Genomic DNA, 19377 nt, shown 5'->3' on the forward strand with positions numbered 1-19377 from the left:
TTGGATTTGAGTTCATATTAACCTGTTAGTGTTAGGCAGGAATTAGTCTGAGGTCAGTGGTGAACTCAAGAGTTTGCGCTGACCCATTAGTTCCTCAGAAGCTGTCGGTTTTCACTATTATAAACTGTTGTAGAAATGACATTATTTACATTTACATTATTTCCTATTATTTGAGTGTCACCCAAATGAGGATGAGGTTCCCTTCTGAGTCTGGTTCCTCTCAAGGTTTTTTCCTCATATCATCTCAGGGAGTTTTTCCTTGCTGCCGTCGCCTCCGGCTTGCTCATTAAGGATAGATGTTAGAGATGTATAGAATTTTAATATTTAATATTTTTAAATTAATTTTAAACTTAAATTGTATGTATTCATTTGTTTATTTCTATTATTATTATTATTTATTTATTTATTTGTTTGTTTGTTTATTTTCTCTTCTGTTTCTATACTTCTTTAAAGCGAATTTGAGACAATGTGAATTGTTAAAAGCGCTATTTAAATAAATTGAATTGATATTTGAACTGAACAGTGTGTATATGTGGACATATTCATTAAAAAAAGATTAGACAGAGAAACAAAACAGTTTGTTTAAACATTTCTTTTTATTATTTTGAGGCCAATATTACATTTTTGCCTCGAAAAGGTCAATGATAAATAAAGTCTTCTTACAAAATAGTGAAATCAGCTACAAATTAGACACACATATGGTCTTTTCTTATACAGTTGCTATCATTCACAAAATATTTACAGTCTTATTTCTGTCCCTTATTTCTGATAATTCAGCAAGAAAACAATACTGTACCTTTAAGTACTGAATATTTCTTCCTTTTATTTTTTTTTTGCACTCCTGAGAAAACGCTGCATTGTGTATTAGTGCATTTCATATCAATAATTTGTTTAAGCTACACACTTTTAGGAGCAGTTATAAATACTTTGCCTGATTTTATCTTGCCCTGTTTAGTATATGCAAACATACAAAAAAAAAAGCGTAGCCAGGACCAAAACTCCAGACATCCTCGATTTTTTAAGGCCATAGAGGAAAAATATTTCATTCCCTTTTTGTGTGTAAGGACCATTTTCTCTCATTAGAGTGTAATATCTGATGACCTCAGGGTTTAGGGTGACATAAACACAGATATGTAGGTACAATGACTTCTCTTAACGATAAACAACAAAGTACTCTCTGTCCCTTACTGCTGGGTCGAGCCGTTCAGTGCAAGCGAGTGCTAGCTGTAACACTTGAAATGCTTGGGATGCACAATTCAAGTCAAAGTGGGACGTCTAATGAATAGATTCTGTCAAAGACTACAAAAGCTGTACAATTACACCTTTGACTGTAATGTGACTGAGTGAACATCTCAGGGTATTATTCCAAAAAAAAAAAACATTAAGTGAATGAAAGTGGTTACGATTGTTAGGCTCTATGCTTAACTGGTGTGAATGCGTAGTTGCGGCAGTTTTTAGTGTGTTGCATTTTCTGTGCGCACACACACACTCCCTGTCCAGCAGGTCATTTTATTTCTGATTTCTACAATATTTACAGTTTTACTCATTTAAGCCCTGTTTTAAAAGAAATCCGTCTGATGCTCCACAGTATTTATAATCACACGCAAGTTGTGAAACGTAATGATGTATACGTACAGTATATAAGTGGTGTTTATAACCACACCACCAGCGATGTCTGTAATCGTCTGTCTGATTGTCACTGTTTTCCTGGAGGTCTATAAAGTGCCTGATAGAACAAAAATCTCAGAGAGAAGTTCTCAAATTATTGTAGAGCCTTGTTTCGTCAACATATTGGTGTTATTATCCACTTCTCTCAATAATAAAAGACAGACTTTTTTAATCCTTTTTTATATTTTGTCTTCCAATATAAAAAAAAAAAAAAAAAAAGATTTCTGGGGCATTATGCGTATTGAGGTCAGACTGATGAAGTCCATTTGAGTGTGTAACATTCAGAAGTGAGCATCACTCTGTGAATTGCACATACAGAAACATGTCCCATGTGTACGCGCCACATATGCAGGACGTAAAAATATTTTAGGGCGAATTCAGCCCAATTAGCATGGCGGAGCGTGCCAGAGACACAGCGCAGGCACTTTGGCAGCATCCTGCACTGAGTTATACATTCAGCCGGTGCAGATAGCTTAGAGAATGAGGGAATTATGAGTTGATAGGTAGCGAAGGCCAAATCAGCAGAAAAAAATATCTCCATCCAGCGGAGGCTCAGTCAGGGGCAGCAGATGGGATTCTGGAGAAAAAGACAGACGTGACCTTTATAGTCAGTAAAAACAAAAAAATGATTCAACACATAAATAACAGTTAAACCTATAGCTAGTCATCATTCATTTCACTAACAATCAAATGGCCTTTATTAAACTGGAAGACAAATAACTGCACATGTACAATGTAAAGAGACAGGAAGTCACAGAAAACTCGATTATTATAATCCGGGATACTTCAGGGGTCGGGAAGAGTTATAATAATAAATGAAGCTCACAAAACAATAGCACATTTTGGTCTTTATTTTTCTAATTTGGAATATTTGAAATAATCTTTCAGTTTATAAATTATTTTACCATTGCTTATGACTCGTTATAGTTTGGTAATGTTTGTCTGCTAGCATCTTTCGAGTACATCATAAAGCATCTAGCGCCTCATAAAGCTCCAAAAACTGCTGTAAATAGTAAGAATAAAAGTTGTAATCATGTTGTAAAGAAAGCGTCGTTCTTTATTATGATGCCATGTGTTGTACTGGAAATTAATGATGACCTGTGTGTAGTCTATGTGTATAACTTGCGTTTGTGTTTGTGTTGATACTCCGGCAGAACTGAGTTTTATTTGAATTGAATCTGTCTGCTTCCAAATAAAACAGGGACGCACATATGTCTCAATTACAGTAGCTTCCTGTCCCTTCAAGGTTAAACAAATCTATGTGCTAAGACACTGCATGTGTCTTTAGGATTTCCTGGATGATTTAAGAACAAAACACTCGTCAATACTACTGTATAATGTTATTTTAGTATACAGGAAGGGACCGGAGGCGACATTACAGATTTAAAAACTCGATAAATATGTCACTAGTGTCATTCAGCATATAATGAGGAACAATTTATCATATTATTCATTATACTTAAAGCTTGAAAACTTGAAATGTTTTATAATTGCTAATAAATATTACTTTAGCTTTATTACGATGCAAAGTCATTAGTATTATGTTCAAGGAATTATAACTAATAGCACTTGAATTACAAATTGATTATTAAGGGATTTACTTTGTAGCACGTTATTATAGCGGTATGAGGCATTATTAGTGTTGATCAAAATGTTAGCATTTTGGGGAATTATTATGTTAGGGAACTATTACCAGGAACAGTAATAATGTTTTATAAACATGAAATTGTAGAAAAGAGGTTTGAAGAAAGTGCTACCGGATTTTGGATCGTTTTGAGGGTAAAATGTTCAAAGTTTTAAGCTTTAATCAAAAAATGTATTTACTGTACTTTCCAATATTATGAGTATTTTAAAAATGAGCTCATTAGATAATTGGCTTTTTGTGTGACTTATTAACATGACCCAAAGCTCTCTTCTACTTTTATTGTGTTAATGTCACATTCAAACATGTGAAGAGTTTCTTACGCTCTATTCCAATAAATAGTAAGATAAAGATTTGTGTTTTTATTGCTACAGCGTACAACAGATGGCCTACGTTCATCGGATATTGATTAGATATTGAGCATTGATTTATGCTGATTTATGATTAACAATGTTACCTGCTTCCTGTGTGGACTTGTTCTTGCTTTTCTTCTTCTTCTTGTCTTTCTTGTCTTTGGGCCTGGTGAGCTGCAGGAGGCGGTTGGGGATCTGTTTCTGGCTCTCTGCGCTCACGGCTTTAGGAGCGAATGGATTGAAGGCGTTGAGGTTTCGGCCTTTCTGCCTGGAGTCCATTCTGGAGAGAGAATTCTTTCTGGGGCTGGTGGACTGCTCGCCTTCGTCCTTCTCTTGCTTCACCTCTTGTTCCACGGAGCTGCTGCTCTGAATGTTTAATGAGTCCTCTGAGGTGCTTGAGAGAGTCCTGTTCACCCTCTTCTATAAAAAATGCAATCCAAAATAATCACAATCACTGCTTTTGGCCTGTCAGTGTGTTTCCGTTCTACTTTGTGTTCTACTAATATTACATATAGTATAGTAATAATAGTATAATATACATTTAAAAATATGGATATAAAGGTTACAAAACATCAATAAAGTGTCCTTCACAACAACATATTTCACTTAATTGAATCAAATAAATTTATAACCTTTTTATACACTTTACCTTGCAATAGAATCAAGATAATCATACTACTTTTTTCATAAATGTATGACTCAATGAAACATTAAATACTTGACGAATCCTTCCCATGAGTCATTGTTTATATGATATTGCTCAACCCAGTAACCTAAGCACATTCACCTCTATGAACTATTTTGGGTATTATAAATGTAACCAGATGGTGATTAATGACCCTTATTTCTATTATACTTACAATATAAATTAGAGAAAAAGAAAACGGGTCCCTTTAAGGGCGTGCGTGTGACGTCATCGCCTGCGCGAGCGCGGTGCATGTCGGACAGGTAAAGCACGAGGAGCAGAGTTTTTTGCATGTGCTGCTATAAATGTGTTTTGTGCTCCATTTATTGGGTTTTTGCGCTGGATTGCGTGTCTTATCCAATACGTGCCAGTTTCGGTGAGCGAAAATCATCTTATGAAGAGTTTTCATTAAAAGTACCGAGTTATTTGGACGTGTGTATGCGTGCGGATGCCTATGTGTAACGGTGCAGCCATTAGCACGAAGCTAACTCACCTGGTGTACCTGGGGCCTGTTCTGGAAAGATCTGCGTGTGCGTGTGTTCCAAAAGTGAGTAATGGTTTTGTTTAAAATGTATATTGTTTAAAATGTACGGAGATCTTATTTGAGGTTTAAAGGTGGTGTGATTGTGGAACATGTTTTGTTTTCTTTTACAGTCCTGCCACTACCGTATTACTTTTTTTTTGGTAATACTTCTGGGAATACTGTTGCTACTAAAGTGATTTACTTTTGTTACTAAGTTCTAGTACTTCTACAAGTAAACTGTATTGCTTTTGTTATTTCTTTTATGAGTTTGGTTATTGATTTTATTATTTGTTTATTGGGGAAAATAGACCAAGTAGAGTTAAGAAACGAGTACATTAAGGTTATTTTGGAAAGGTGATTTGTATATCACGATTTAAATAGAGAAAAACCTGTCAAATTGGATTCTTAATTTTATTTCTATTTTTCATTTCATGACCCTTTTGAGGGCTGATTCTCTGTCTCCAATACACTTACTTTTCGGGAATAAAAAAGAACCCCATTTGTATTTGTTGGTCCTGCGCATCATTTCCAGCGGCCACAAATTTGGTACCAGGAGTGGGGTCTTCCAAGAGACTTTAGAGAATTGAGTTTTTATTTTGCCTACAGTGTAATAAGTAATACGGTAGTGGTGAAGACCAGACGGAGGATTCCTGGAGGCTGGGAAAAGGGTTTTTGTGAAGAGGAGTGTCGCCGAAGTCCTGTGAGAGCGTATCAGAGACTTTCAAGAGACTTTGAGAACTGTGACATCATATTAAAGGGACATCGGACATTTATCCTTTGCAAAGCTGTGTACGAAGATTTGTAAGGACTGAGTTTTCACAATGTCAGAACCAGATGATACTTCTGATGGAATTGACTGGTCAGCACAAATTAGAGAACTGCAAAGCAAACATGATGAAACGATGGCAGCAATTTCAGCACTAAATAAGAGAGCTGTTGTGTATGTCCCGAGAGAGAGACACATAGCGCCATTCTGCGGTGACATAGAAAAAGATGGAAGGTCAGTTGATGATTTTATAGAGGAAGTGGAGCGGGTGCTGCGCGCTAGGCACCAGTCTGACCAAGATCAGTATGATTTTGTTATCTCTCTATTAAGAGGCACTGCTCTGGAGGAAGTGCGCTTGCGTGGTACTGATGATGATCAGGTTACAGATCTTTTTGAATACCTCCAAGAAGCATTTAGAGACAGACGTAGCGCACCACAGCTCCTACACAGTTTTTTCAGTCGTAAACAGTTAGAGGGTGAAAATCTAAGAGACTTTTCGCATGCCTTGGCTCAAGCCCTTAGCTTGGTTACGAAATGTTCCCCTGACGCTGTTGCAGAAGAGAGGAAGGTGCTAAGGGATCAGTTCGTAGAGGGGGTCCGGGATGCCTCTCTGAGGAGAGAGCTGCGCAAATTTGTAAGAGACCACCCGAGGAGTACAATGATAGACGTTCGAGAGGAGGCACAACTGTGGTCCTTAGAAGAGCCTCCAGCAGGTTTGAGGACCAGTAGATCTCGGTGTAGTGCTACTGTGGCACAGTGTTCAGCACTTAGGGTACCAGAAACTAAGTGCGTCACTCTTGAAGATGTCCTAGAGGTAGTAGCTGAGCAAGGTAAAGCAATTAGTGAATTGACCCAAGCGGTAAAGAACCTAGCTGTGCAAAGCAGTAACACCAGAGCAGAAACCTATAGGCCTAAAGCACCCCTAAAATTTACAGATGATGGACAACCAATATGTTTCTGGTGTCAGATTGCTGGGCATGTAGCAAAGGATTGCCCTCAGAAACGAAGTGTTAGAGCAGCCAGGCCTATGCCCACTGAAACTCCGGGAAACGGGGACCCCCGGTTGTTGTGAGTCGGGCAATTAGGGGGCGACATACAGACTCAAAAGATTTGCCAGCGTCCAGTGATCAGTGGTTGCAACGGGCTGTCGGAACGTGTCCGGTGGTTGGGCTTGTGATTGGCGGTGTAAATACACAGGCCTTACTGGACACAGGCAGTCAGGTAAGCACCATTTCTGAGCAGTTCTTTCGAGACTATTTATATGGTAAAGATGATGACATGCTTTCTATGGCTGGTCTGTTAAAGCTTACAGCTGCTAATGGGCTTGACATACCCTACCTCGGATATATAGAGTTGGAGGTGGAGGCCATGGGTATTAAGATGTCTGACTGTGGGTTTTTAGTGGTGAAAAACATTTCCAGCCCAGGGAATAGTGTACCTTGCATTGTGGGTATGAACATAATTCGTCAGTGTAAACAGTTTGTCCAAGCTGAATTTGACACCACTTTAGGGGGAAAGTTGGATTCTGACTGGAGACATGTTTTCCAGCAGGCACAGACTTGTGTTGTAGATAGAAAATCTGTTCTACGGGTAGCTGGGAAATGGCCAGAACGAATACCTGCTGAGTCCGTGGTGACAATCACAGCCACAGGCTTCAATAGAGGTGATGGCGGCCCTATGTTGCTGGAACCCCTCAGCACTCCGCTGCCAGGTGACTTGGTAGTTGTACCCACACTTGTTGACCTAAACAGACCTTGTATACCAATTAAGATTGTGAATCTTTCTCAGGAGGATGTGTTTCTGTCACCTAGGACCCAGCTGGGCATTCTGTCGAAGGTAGAATGTGTAGACAGCGCACGGCAGTGTCAGGTAAAATTTCAACGAATCTCAGCTGACATTGAACAAGTGACTCTGAATGTAAAAGATGAGCATAGTAACAGTGTGCAGGCAGTCTTGGAAAAGATTGATGTTGGAGGCAGTGAGTATGAGCAAGCTCAGTTCAGGTCGTTGTTAACCAAGTACATTGATGTATTCGCTGAAGATGATGAAGACCTCGGTTATACAGACAGGGTCAAACACGAGATTCATGTAACTGATGAGGAGCCTGTTACACAGCCCTACCGTCGTGTCCCGCCTAATCAGTACCGTGAAGTAAAAGAACACATCTCACAGCTGGTAAGGAAGGGCGTGATACAGGAGAGTAATAGCGCTTATGCGTCGCCAATCGTATTGGTGCGTAAGGCAGATGGTAGTATCAGGCTATGTGTAGATTATCGCAAATTAAATCAGAAAACCAAGAGAGATGCATTTCCTCTCCCGCGGATCGATGAGAGCTTTGATGCTTTGCGGGGGGCATGTTACTTCTCCACAATCGATCTAGCAAGTGGTTATCATCAGGTGGCAATGGCGGAAGGGGACAGGCATAAGACCGCCTTTTCAACCCCTTTTGGCCTATATGAATACTTACGTATGCCTTTTGGAGTCTGCAATGGACCCGCAACCTTCCAAAGGCTTATGCAAGCCACAATGAATGACCTAGTATTTCAGATTTTGCTAGTGTACCTGGATGATATCTTGGTGTATTCGTCCACTTTCCAGGAGCATATGACGAGACTGGAGACTGTGCTCAGGAGATTGCAAGAGACGGGACTTAAAGTCAAGTTGGAGAAGTGCCATTTTCTGCAGTCAAGTGTTGTGTTCTTAGGGCATCAAATATCCAGGGAGGGCATAGGCACCGACCCTAAGAAAGTGGCAGTCGTTAAACAGTGGCAGGTCCCCTCCACTCTCAAGGAGTTGAGATCATTTCTTGGTTTCTGTAGTTACTATAGACGATTTATTCAGGGCTTTTCCAAAATAGCTGGTCCCCTCCATGATGTGGTGAATGCATGTTTGAACCTGGGAAGTCCTAGCAAAGCCAATGCCTTCTTGAAAAGCTTGTGGACCGAAGAATGTCAAACTGCATTTGATGGCCTTAAAGATAAGCTTACGAGCGCACCTGTCTTAGGGTTAGCGGACTTTACGAAACCTTTCATTGTAGAGACTGACGCAAGCAGTCATGGGTTAGGCGCTGTTTTGTATCAGCTACAGGGGGGCGCAAAACGTGTGATTGCCTTTGCAAGCCGTCGTTTAAGAGACGCTGAGAAAAACGACAGAAATTACAGTAGCATGAAACTTGAACTCCTCGCTCTAAAGTGGGCGGTTACTGAGAAGTTTCGAGGTTATCTGTTGGGGTCCAGGTTTACTGTGATCACTGACAATAATCCGTTGTGTCACTTGGGGACGGCCCGCTTGGGGGCGATTGAGCAAAGGTGGATTTCCCAATTATCTGTCTTTGATTTTGATGTACAGTACCGTCCAGGTCATCAGAATACAGCTGCTGACTCACTCTCTAGGCAGACTTTTGCAGGGGAGCCTGAGCCTGTATCAGAGGATGCAGAATATGATGAATGTGTAGCCATTTGCGGTAGGATCAACCGTGGTACAGACCTGGATCCAGCACTGGTTGCCGCGGGGTTGTGTAGTTGTAAAGTGCGGCAAATCCGGGCTGTGCAGTCCAACGCTGATTGGTGTAAAGACCTTAATCAGGAGAATACGCCTACCTTTCCGGGCTATTCAGTTGATGAGTTGCATAGTTTTCAACAACAGGATCCGGTGCTTAGTGTATTTAAGCAGTTCTGGGATCGCAGGAAGAGACCCAATGGTAAGACACTGAAAACTCTACCGAAATCGGTTAGGTTACTGCTGAGATACTGGGACAGTATCAAGGAGTGTAGTGGCCTACTGTATCGTGTTAGTGAGGAAAACAGGCATGGAGAATGCTATCAGTTCCTTTTACCTTCCAGTTTAAAGAAGTCAGTCCTAGAATCTGTACACGATTCTATGGGCCATCAAGGTATTGAGCGTACCTTGCTGTTGTTGAGGCGCAGATGTTTTTGGATAGGGATGCATAAGGATGTGGAGGCGTGGATTAAAAATTGCCAACGCTGTGTGATGACTAAGTTACCACAGCCAAAGGTTCAGCCTCCTATGAAAGCGTTCCTGGCATCTAGGCCACTGGAGGTAATTGCTGTTGACTTCACTGTGTTAGAACCTGCGTCAGATGGTAGAGAGAACATTCTCATTGTTACAGACATCTTTACGAAGTTCACACAGGCATTCCCGACCCGAGACCAGAAAGCAGACACAACAGCTAAGGTACTGCTTCGAGAGTGGTTTATGAAATATGGCATACCTGAGCGTCTGCATTCAGATCAAGGTCGTAACTTTGAGAGTGAAGTGGTGGCTGAGCTTTGTAAACTCTATGGGGTGAAAAAGAGCCGCACCACTCCATACCACCCTACCGGAAACGCGCAGTGTGAGCGATTCAACAGGACGCTCCACGACCTGCTTCGTACTTTGCCCGCTGAAAAGAAGCGCAGATGGCCAGAATACTTACCCGAACTCGTTTATGCGTATAATGCAACACCGCATGCGACGACTGGGTATTCACCCTATTATCTACTGTTTGGGGTAGAGCCTTACTTACCAGTAGATGCCCTGTTAGGGCAGGAACAGATTTCTGACAAGCATGATTGGTTGGTGGTTCACCAAAGGCGTCTGAATGATGCACATGCGCGAGCTAGGGAATATGCTGGACAGAAGGCTGCAGAACGCATTGCCTTGCAGAAAGACAGAGTATATTGCCCAGAGATTAAAGTTGGAGAGTTTGTGTACCTGAGAAACAGACCGTTAGGTCGCAATAAAATCCAAGATGCATGGAGTCCAACAGTGTATCGGGTAGTCGAGGTTGTTAACAGCACCTACACGGTGGAGCCATTAGAGGGTGGGCCTACCAAGAGAATTAACAGGGTTGACATTCAGCGTTGTGTAACTCTCCCTACTCCTGCACCCAGGAGACTGAGGAAGGGTGCAGAGGAAAGGTCTAAGCCTGCTGAAGAAGTTTGTTCTGAGGAGTTGAACGAGGGTGTATTTGTGATAATGGAGAAGTCTCCTACAGATACTGTGCAAGCTATTGTTCCTGAGCCTGTTGGTGCACCAGATATGGACCACAGTGCCAGGATGGAACCTAGTGTAGACATGGTAAATTTAGACCCTGGTAGTGCTGGACTAGCATCCACTGAGTCAATGGAGGCTGAAGACATTCCAGTGGCAGCTGCTAGAGCGTCGACTCTGCCGGTTGCTGCACCACGCAGATGTAGTAAGAGGCCTAATGCTGGACAGCATTCCAATTTGTATCATGAACCTAGATCTGTCAGTAGTACTTTAACTCCTGCAGCGGTTTCACAGATATTGGCTGAGTTGAGTTCTGTTTTGTTTCGTGAGGCTGTTAAAGAAGTTAAGAATACTCTGAGTGTAGCTGAGTAATCGAGGACGATTACCCTGGTGCAGGGGAGAATGTAACCAGATGGTGATTAATGACCCTTATTTCTATTATACTTACAATATAAATTAGAGAAAAAGAAAACGGGTCCCTTTAAGGGCGTGCGTGTGACGTCATCGCCTGCGCGAGCGCGGTGCATGTCGGACAGGTAAAGCACGAGGAGCAGAGTTTTTTGCATGTGCTGCTATAAATGTGTTTTGTGCTCCATTTATTGGGTTTTTGCGCTGGATTGCGTGTCTTATCCAATACGTGCCAGTTTCGGTGAGCGAAAATCATCTTATGAAGAGTTTTCATTAAAAGTACCGAGTTATTTGGACGTGTGTATGCGTGCGGATGCCTATGTGTAACGGTGCAGCCATTAGCACGAAGCTAACTCACCTGGTGTACCTGGGGCCTGTTCTGGAAAGATCTGCGTGTGCGTGTGTTCCAAAAGTGAGTAATGGTTTTGTTTAAAATGTATATTGTTTAAAATGTACGGAGATCTTATTTGAGGTTTAAAGGTGGTGTGATTGTGGAACATGTTTTGTTTTCTTTTACAGTCCTGCCACTACCGTATTACTTTTTTTTTTGGTAATACTTCTGGGAATACTGTTGCTACTAAAGTGATTTACTTTTGTTACTAAGTTCTAGTACTTCTACAAGTAAACTGTATTGCTTTTGTTATTTCTTTTATGAGTTTGGTTATTGATTTTATTATTTGTTTATTGGGGAAAATAGACCAAGTAGAGTTAAGAAACGAGTACATTAAGGTTATTTTGGAAAGGTGATTTGTATATCACGATTTAAATAGAGAAAAACCTGTCAAATTGGATTCTTAATTTTATTTCTATTTTTCATTTCATGACCCTTTTGAGGGCTGATTCTCTGTCTCCAATACACTTACTTTTCGGGAATAAAAAAGAACCCCATTTGTATTTGTTGGTCCTGCGCATCATTTCCAGCGGCCACATAAAGGTCACAGGATTGACAGAAATCTGCATCTGATTTTTCTGAAGATCGGACGAAGAAGAAAAATGCTCTCTTTCTCTTCTCTTTTTTTATTATATGTAATAAATAACGCAAAACAGACTGTACTGTTATACTAAAATATCCCATGAGGAATATTGCATTGTGTTATTATTTTCATATAAAAGCTTAAATGTCTTGTTTTAAAAATCTGTTTATTATTAGTCCTAGAGTATGTGGAGAGTCTGCTGTACGAGTGCTTGTGAATGAGCTGTTGCTATAGAAACAATAATGTTGTAGACTTGCACTGAGATTAACTTTTTGTTCATGTTACAGTCAGGAATACATCTCCAGCCTTGCTGCTAAATGCAAATAATTTACACCTTCTGACCCACCAGATTTGGACATTCAATAGAACTGTGACATTAACTATCAAATCAAATAAAAATCCCTCTAAATGTTATAAATAATCACCCTGACAAATCTATTATAGACTCTAACTGTCCTCGTGGCATTAGCATGGATTCTAGCATGGATTCTAACTTTTAATAATTCATCTTGCCATCATGTTTTACTTCATCTTTTAACTTTGAGTTTTCTAGATGAATCACAGTGAACTTCTGAATAGTGTCTGTTCTGCCGTGCACTAATCAGTATCCCAACATGAGAGCTGTACAAAGGTAAAGTGTGCAGCCTCTGTCAGTGTGTAGGTCTCACCTCTGTCTCCTTGAGCTGCTCCAACATCTCTATCTCTCTCTGCGTCTGCTCCTTCTCTCTCTCCAGCCTCCGCTGTGAGTCCCTCAGTCTTTCCAGGTCTTTCTGGTAGTCCTCTTTCCTGCGCTGCAGCTCCTGTTGAGCCTCCTCTAGTTCGGAGCGCCTTTTCTGTGCCTCCTCCTCTGTGGTGCTGAGGAACTGCTCTCGGCTGCTCAGTTCTTTGTCTCGTGCCTCCCACTCCTTTTCCCTGCGCTTCCTGTCCTCAGCGTGAGCAGCTGCTTCCTGGCGCTGGCGCTCCGCACTTCGGTGCTTCTCCTGCTCCACTAGAGATGGAGGCCGAGACGAGGGACGTGACGAAGGACGCTCGCTTAGAGCCTGACGCTGTTCCTCCAGGACTGTGTCTTGCTGAACCACCACGGCCTGCACAAATACACACACAAAGGAACTGCATTTTTCAAATCAATACTCTTTAGTCTTAGAAAATGTATGGATTTACTTTACATGGTAAACACGGCTCCGTTACACAAAACTGAACTGCCTCTGAGGCATATTCGTATATTTGTAATATTTTTTACTTCTGTATTAAAATGAGGCAACCATCTGTATAGAAAAAAGGAAGAAAAGAAAGAAAGAAAGAAAGAAAGAAAGAAAATACAGACAGACAGACAGATAGACAGACAAATAGACAGATAGACAGATAGATAGATAGATAGATAGATAGATAGATAGATAGATAGATAGATAGATAGACTGAGTGCAGTGCTAATAGTGGTGTAGAAGTGAAGCCAGACCTGCAGTGAACTCAGGAGCTCATGGAGATGTGTAACACTGCTCAGGATCTGCTGTACAAACACAATCACATCACACTTTAATCCCACTGACATTTATAACGGCACACTCAGAAACACTGCTTCATATCCACTCCATATCAGGAGGAAAACGGGTCTTAACATCTCTCACTGTGTTTGCAAATACTGTGATCTCACTAAGCACTTGGGCTGAAACAGTTTGGGGGAAAACACATTTCATAGCGATCATCACACCAGCGCTGGGGTTGACTTTGCTAGCATCAAACCTAAGACAACACAACAACATGTCTACACAGAAACTGTGGTGGTGCGTCTACTTATTACATTACACTTGTTATTTTCATATGTAACTTAATGTGTCGTTTTAAAACTTTTAAAAAAGCCTAAAAATAAGATGTCAGATATCCTCTTACAGCCAATTAAAGATCAACACCAGAGCTAACAAATGGCCACCAGCCCTGTTCTTGCTGCCAACTGCAGTGTGTTAAGCAACTAAATCCAGCAGCCATTGACTACCGATAACACGGCTCATTGAGAGTGAAGCATGTTCAGATTCGTTACCTCTCTGTTCCTCTTCAACGTGAGCAGCAGGTTGGAGTTTCCCCCCTGTGAAGAAAACAAAGCAGAGAGTGCAGTCCAGCTGAGAGACTTTTTAATCAGCCTGACTCCAGAGGCAAGTGGCCATGAGCTCAGTGCTGCACTGCTCATTATGAGCTATAAACAGCCAAGGTGTACCCAACACCCTTCGAAATGAAAAGTCTAATGACTTTCTAATTTATTTATTTTTTCCAGTGCTCTAGCAAGCAAATGGATTTCTCCGAATTGAAAACAAAAATAAGCTTTAGCTAACATGATTATGGATCGACTACCTTTTTTAGAACGCTGTCAGATTCTGTCCTCCTCAGATCATCCACCTCCTCTTTATCTCCATCTGCAAAGCCAGATAAACGTTAGCCACAAAGACTCACTAAACACTTAGCTGTAGATTGTATTACACTGAATCCTTGAGCATAAAAATAAATGATCAGCTGGGAAACACAGACAGTTGCTGTTCGTTCAGAATAATTTCTCCCACTGGTGAATACAATTAGCATAAAACTGCATCAGACATGGCAACATGTTGTTGTTGCTTCTGTAAACAGGAGACATCGATTTCAACATCATCGACGAATTGCAGCCAAGTGTGCTTCATATAAGATTTAACTAACTGTTTCAATACTGATTTATTCAGCAAACAAAAAAATTACATAATATTTTGCCTATTTTTTTTTAAGGCTCTGCCAATGGAGGCAATTACAATGAATTCAAAATTGTCATTAGATTCCAGATGACATTAATTCTAAACATAATAATTTTGCAAATAGTGGGTTGTGGTTTTCAGCAGCGTATCAAAATTACAAAATGAAATACCACCTGGTCTTTTTTCCTGGACCTCTCTGATGACTCCATGATGGATTTCAATAAATAAAGTAATATAAAACAATTCAGATCTTTTTAATGTACAAATGAATAAAAACACAAATGTACCAATAATCCCTAAAAGGAATTGCATTGGAGACGAATAAAATTGTAATTAATTACTGAATATCATACCAATAATAAACAATATTAATACCAAAATAAAAAGTGATAAAAGAATGCTTGAAGATGACAAATGGATGTTGTCTAATACATTTCTTATGCACAATTTCTGCGATATCGAAACCGAAAATGACAGCGTAAGAACATGGTCTCACGTTTGGAGCTGTTTATCTGGTGGCTGTCGAAGCCTCCAAAGGTCTCAGATCTACGAGGCAGAAGCACTGAAGCTGTGTTTCCGGGATCAGTGGCCCCCTGCTGGCTCACAGCTCCTCCCAGACCGCTGTGGACCAGCGTCTGTAACATCTCCACTGCAGTGCACACAAACCCACAGAGACACGGCATCACTAACTGCATTACATTAAACGAGTTACCAAAGAGTCCTGCTTGACATTTAGTGGTGGAAATGAGCCCTAATGATGGCACTAGGGACACAGCTTTCATGTAAAAAAAAATAACCAGCTCTAACACAGAAATACACAGAAATGTTTCTCTTCAGGTTCTATATAAAGTATCACTTACCTTCTCTAATTGCATCCTTCATGATATTCTCTCCTCTGGGCATGTCATCACTGCAGGCCCTGAACAGCATCCTGATGACCGAGGCTGCGTCTTCACGTGATCCCGAGCCACCCATGTCATGAAAGAGCTTCATCTTCTCGTTCAGGAGAGCCAGGATCTGATCATCCTTTCTCTGAAGCATGGCTGAAAGAAGGACAGAGAATAGAAAAGCGGATACACTAAAAGATTAAAGCAACCCTTTTTTTAAAAAAAAAAAAAAAAGACTCCAAATCATTTTTAAAACAACATAAACCTTCCATAAGCTCGATTTTTCCTCACCTCTCATCTCTTTCGCTTTGGACTCCAGCATCTTTTTGTCTTCCTCTGTCTCGCTTGGGATGCCCTCATCATCGTCCTTTTCTCTGTGAAAGCACGATCGATTTATTAAAATTCAACCCAGACATGCCGAGTCCTTTTAGCTCAGTTTAGTCGCTGCAACTTTTCCATACTTATAAACACATATAAACTTTTTCGTGAATGATAAACACCTGTAACCAAAATAAACAGTACGAATGAAAAGGGTGTATTTCTGTTCCTCAGCAATGAACAATGTATCCTATAAAGTACTACAGTGATTTCTAAGGTTCAGTTATTGTTTTTAACAACAATCCTCTAGCTAACAATACAAAAAGCACATACCCCTGAGGGTGTGAGCAGGACCGATATTCTGGTACTTACTTAGACTGCATAGCATTCTGAATGAACTGCATCCACGTGTTGCGCTCGTCTCTTGAAGTGGCATGAACTTCCACCATCTCTGGCCGCTCAATGCCTGCTGCGATGATGAAGAAGCCCCGGTCCTCGTTAGCCACCTCCCTGACGATTAGCTTCTGTAGAGGGATAACGGTGGCGCGTTGGTCCTGGGGACAGTGAAATGCACGAGAGAGAGAGAGAGACAGAGACAGAGAGAGAAAGCGAGAGAGAGTGTAAATGAAGGAAAATGAACAGAGGATGTGGGCGGAGTTAGAGCGAGGCAGAGAGCAGGAGTCATTAGATAAATAGAGCAAGAGAGAAAGGTACAAACAACACCACTACGCATCAACAGTTTGAGTTCAACTGAAATGGTACACAGTTACAATGACATCTTATAATTTATTTGTCCCTCGTTGTCCTGTTAAACATTAATACATTTGTAAATAATCACGACTACTGCTATAGCTGCATTAATAGTTGTCTTTAAAATGATTACACATTTTTAGAATCATAAAGAAGATTCTTTAAGTATGTCCTAAATGGAAGACAATCTCCCATAATTCTGTTTACCAAACAGATAAGTTTTATGTTTATGCAAACGTTACATCAATACATGCCTAATTTATAATATAACCAAAGGCTTAGCATCACATGTATTTTGCAGAAACAATTTCTAATAGCACACCACACTCAGGACTATGAATATGTACTCATTGTGTCTATAAATCACACAAACTGTAGTCGACAGAAGCATGAAAATGCAAAAGCAATGAAATGCTTGGGTAATGCGTTCAGCTTGTCAATAAACTCACAAAGTGACCTTGAATTTAAAACCTAATATTTTGTGTACAACATACTAGAGAAGCGAAGATGTATTTCTGGTCCTTTTCTTGCAGGAATATTAAGACGTCAGTGAGAAGCAAGGCTTGTACATCTGTCACAGGGTTAAAACACAAAGCAGTAATATTAAAATACAGATTACACAATATAGCTGTGTATATACACGCAGTATATTAAAGTGTTTTCAGGAAGAATGTGTATTGCAGAGAAATCAGAGAAAGCTTTTTTACCCTTCAGTCTTCCTGCCATGGTTTTCAGTTGGAGAGGCCCTTCATGAAGGAGCTTCCTTCCTCGTCTCAAATCTTCTCGAGCAAACATCTGACCGCTTTTCATGCGCGTGATGGTCCTGCCGTCTGTCCGGTTATAGATCTCCTCGAGCTTCTTCTTCTTCTCATGCTCATTCACCTTGTTGTCCACAGCAGCTATGATGTCTTTGATGAGTTGCAGAGCCTGTGTGAGATCCTCATAGTCCTCTTCGTTCTCTGTGTGTATGCATGTTCACGCACACACATACACAAACACACACAAACACATACACACACATACGGAAACACACACAGGCATGATCAAAAAAAACAACAGCCAAACTTTAACATTTCTGGAAGGAACATTTCCAAAAGGAAAAGTTTTCTGAACGGATGGATTTGAACACATCTCAAGCTGCGATTTTCTATACAATTATTATTTATTTCCAAAGCAACCATTTTACCAGGGATTCTTGTATGCCTTTTATGAATTGGACATTAAAATCAAGTATACTCAAGAAAACGTGTTCGGTTAAATCTCACACTGCTCTGGCAATTTTTGAGAGACAAACTCTTTCAGATGTCCTACTTTGTGGAGAATGCACAGTGTGTAAACATGGCACCTCATATGGGCAGCAGCAGAGCTGTCCATAAGACACAAGTGTTTACAGAGGGAGAACTACTGCAGCGCTGGTTAAACACAGAGCTGGTGTCTGTGGTTGGGGAGGGCGGGGGGATGTTTGAAGGGGGGAGTCTAAGCTAAGATTCCGATCTAAAGCATTAGTGATGCTTGTTCATGTGAATGATGTCCATATCTCAGGGCTGTGATAAAGTGGCTCACCTTTAGTGTGCTGCAGGATCCTTTGCAGCAGGACCGGGTATTTTGTTAATCGCTGAGTGACTAGCAAGATGCACTCAGGGATCCCCAGTCGACGAACGATACTGCTGCTCATCTTTTTCTGAAACAAAGCAAAACACGCCATGTAGTTCAGATGTTAATCAGCAAACATCTAGTGCGAGCTGTAAACTGTTAATGGCTGCATAAACACTCTCCGTGCCAAAAAAGGAACACCAAGTGTGCCGGTGAATTGATTACCCTGATAAAAGTCTGGAAGCGTTTGTCTTTGGCGTGTAGCTCCTTGTACAAGTTCACTGCTTCGTTGTGACGGCTACAGAACTTCCCGTAAACCTTCTTCATGCTTTCAGCATTGGAGCCAGAAAACTAAAACATATATTAGAGAACAATGAAGTGCTATAAAGCCTGAAATACATACATACATGTACAATTATACCATCTCTGCCTTGTCTATCTCATTCCTTCTCTTTCTTTATTTATCCTCTTTTACACTGTTGTGGTCTTCAGTAATTGCTTTAATTAAGCTATAAACTGTGTCACAGCTGCTGTTTCTTCATTAGAGGAAAAGTGACAGTGATTTCCTCTTCTGCATCCCAAAATACAAGATGGGTTTCAGTTGCTGTCATTAAGCACCACTTGGTTTAATAATGTGGGATGTGGTAGCCTAGTGTCATAGTGTTGGATTACCAATCAGAAGGTAGTGAGTTTGAATCCCAGGTCCACCAAGTTACCACTGCTTGGCCTTTGACCGAGGCCCTTAACCCTCGACTGCTCAGCTGTATAAAATGTAAGTCACTGTAGATAACGGCATCTGGTAATTGTAGTAAATGTAATGCATTTTCCTCATATTTGGGTCAACTCTCTTAACTTAAAATATTGATCTCTCCTCCTTATTCATGCAATCATCTAATCAGACACTGATTCGATGTAAAGTATGAAATCATGCAGATGAAGGTCAAGAGCTTCATGTGATCATCATCAAACATCAATGGAGACAGAGGCTCAGAAAAACTGGACAGTCATTACAAATATTTCTCCTCTTTTTCACAAAGTATCTGTTCATAATACACTTTCATGCCATTATTGATAAAAAGAATCGCTGGAATAATACCAGCCTAC

At 40.7% G+C, this 19377-nt stretch overlaps 1 protein-coding gene across 5 annotated transcripts in view; it reads right to left on the minus strand.

Annotated features, from left to right (window-relative positions):
• Positions 1–581: 581 nt before the first annotated feature.
• Positions 582–19377, minus strand: part of LOC132855584 (A-kinase anchor protein 13) — a 77794-nt gene continuing 58998 nt past the window's right edge. For 4 of the 5 annotated variants that reach the window (XM_060884659.1, XM_060884686.1, XM_060884676.1 and 1 more), the window contains 14 exons: positions 18499–18624; positions 18244–18361; positions 17388–17639; positions 17175–17251; positions 16303–16484; positions 15904–15986; positions 15586–15768; positions 15222–15374; positions 14355–14416; positions 14047–14091; positions 13468–13518; positions 12680–13096; positions 3768–4083; positions 582–2245 (listed from right to left, as the gene is read on the minus strand). In XM_060884659.1, the coding sequence (XP_060740642.1) occupies positions 2187–2245; positions 3768–4083; positions 12680–13096; positions 13468–13518; positions 14047–14091; positions 14355–14416; positions 15222–15374; positions 15586–15768; positions 15904–15986; positions 16303–16484; positions 17175–17251; positions 17388–17639; positions 18244–18361; positions 18499–18624 (2124 nt within the window). In that variant the 3' untranslated portion in view covers positions 582–2186. The remainder of the gene's footprint in view (positions 2246–3767; positions 4084–12679; positions 13097–13467; positions 13519–14046; positions 14092–14354; positions 14417–15221; positions 15375–15585; positions 15769–15903; positions 15987–16302; positions 16485–17174; positions 17252–17387; positions 17640–18243; positions 18362–18498; positions 18625–19377) is intronic. The other variant, XM_060884668.1, reaches the window with a different exon arrangement.

Source organism: Tachysurus vachellii, chromosome 1 (assembly GCF_030014155.1).
Source record: "Tachysurus vachellii isolate PV-2020 chromosome 1, HZAU_Pvac_v1, whole genome shotgun sequence".
Classification (NCBI taxonomy): domain Eukaryota; kingdom Metazoa; phylum Chordata; class Actinopteri; order Siluriformes; family Bagridae; genus Tachysurus; species Tachysurus vachellii.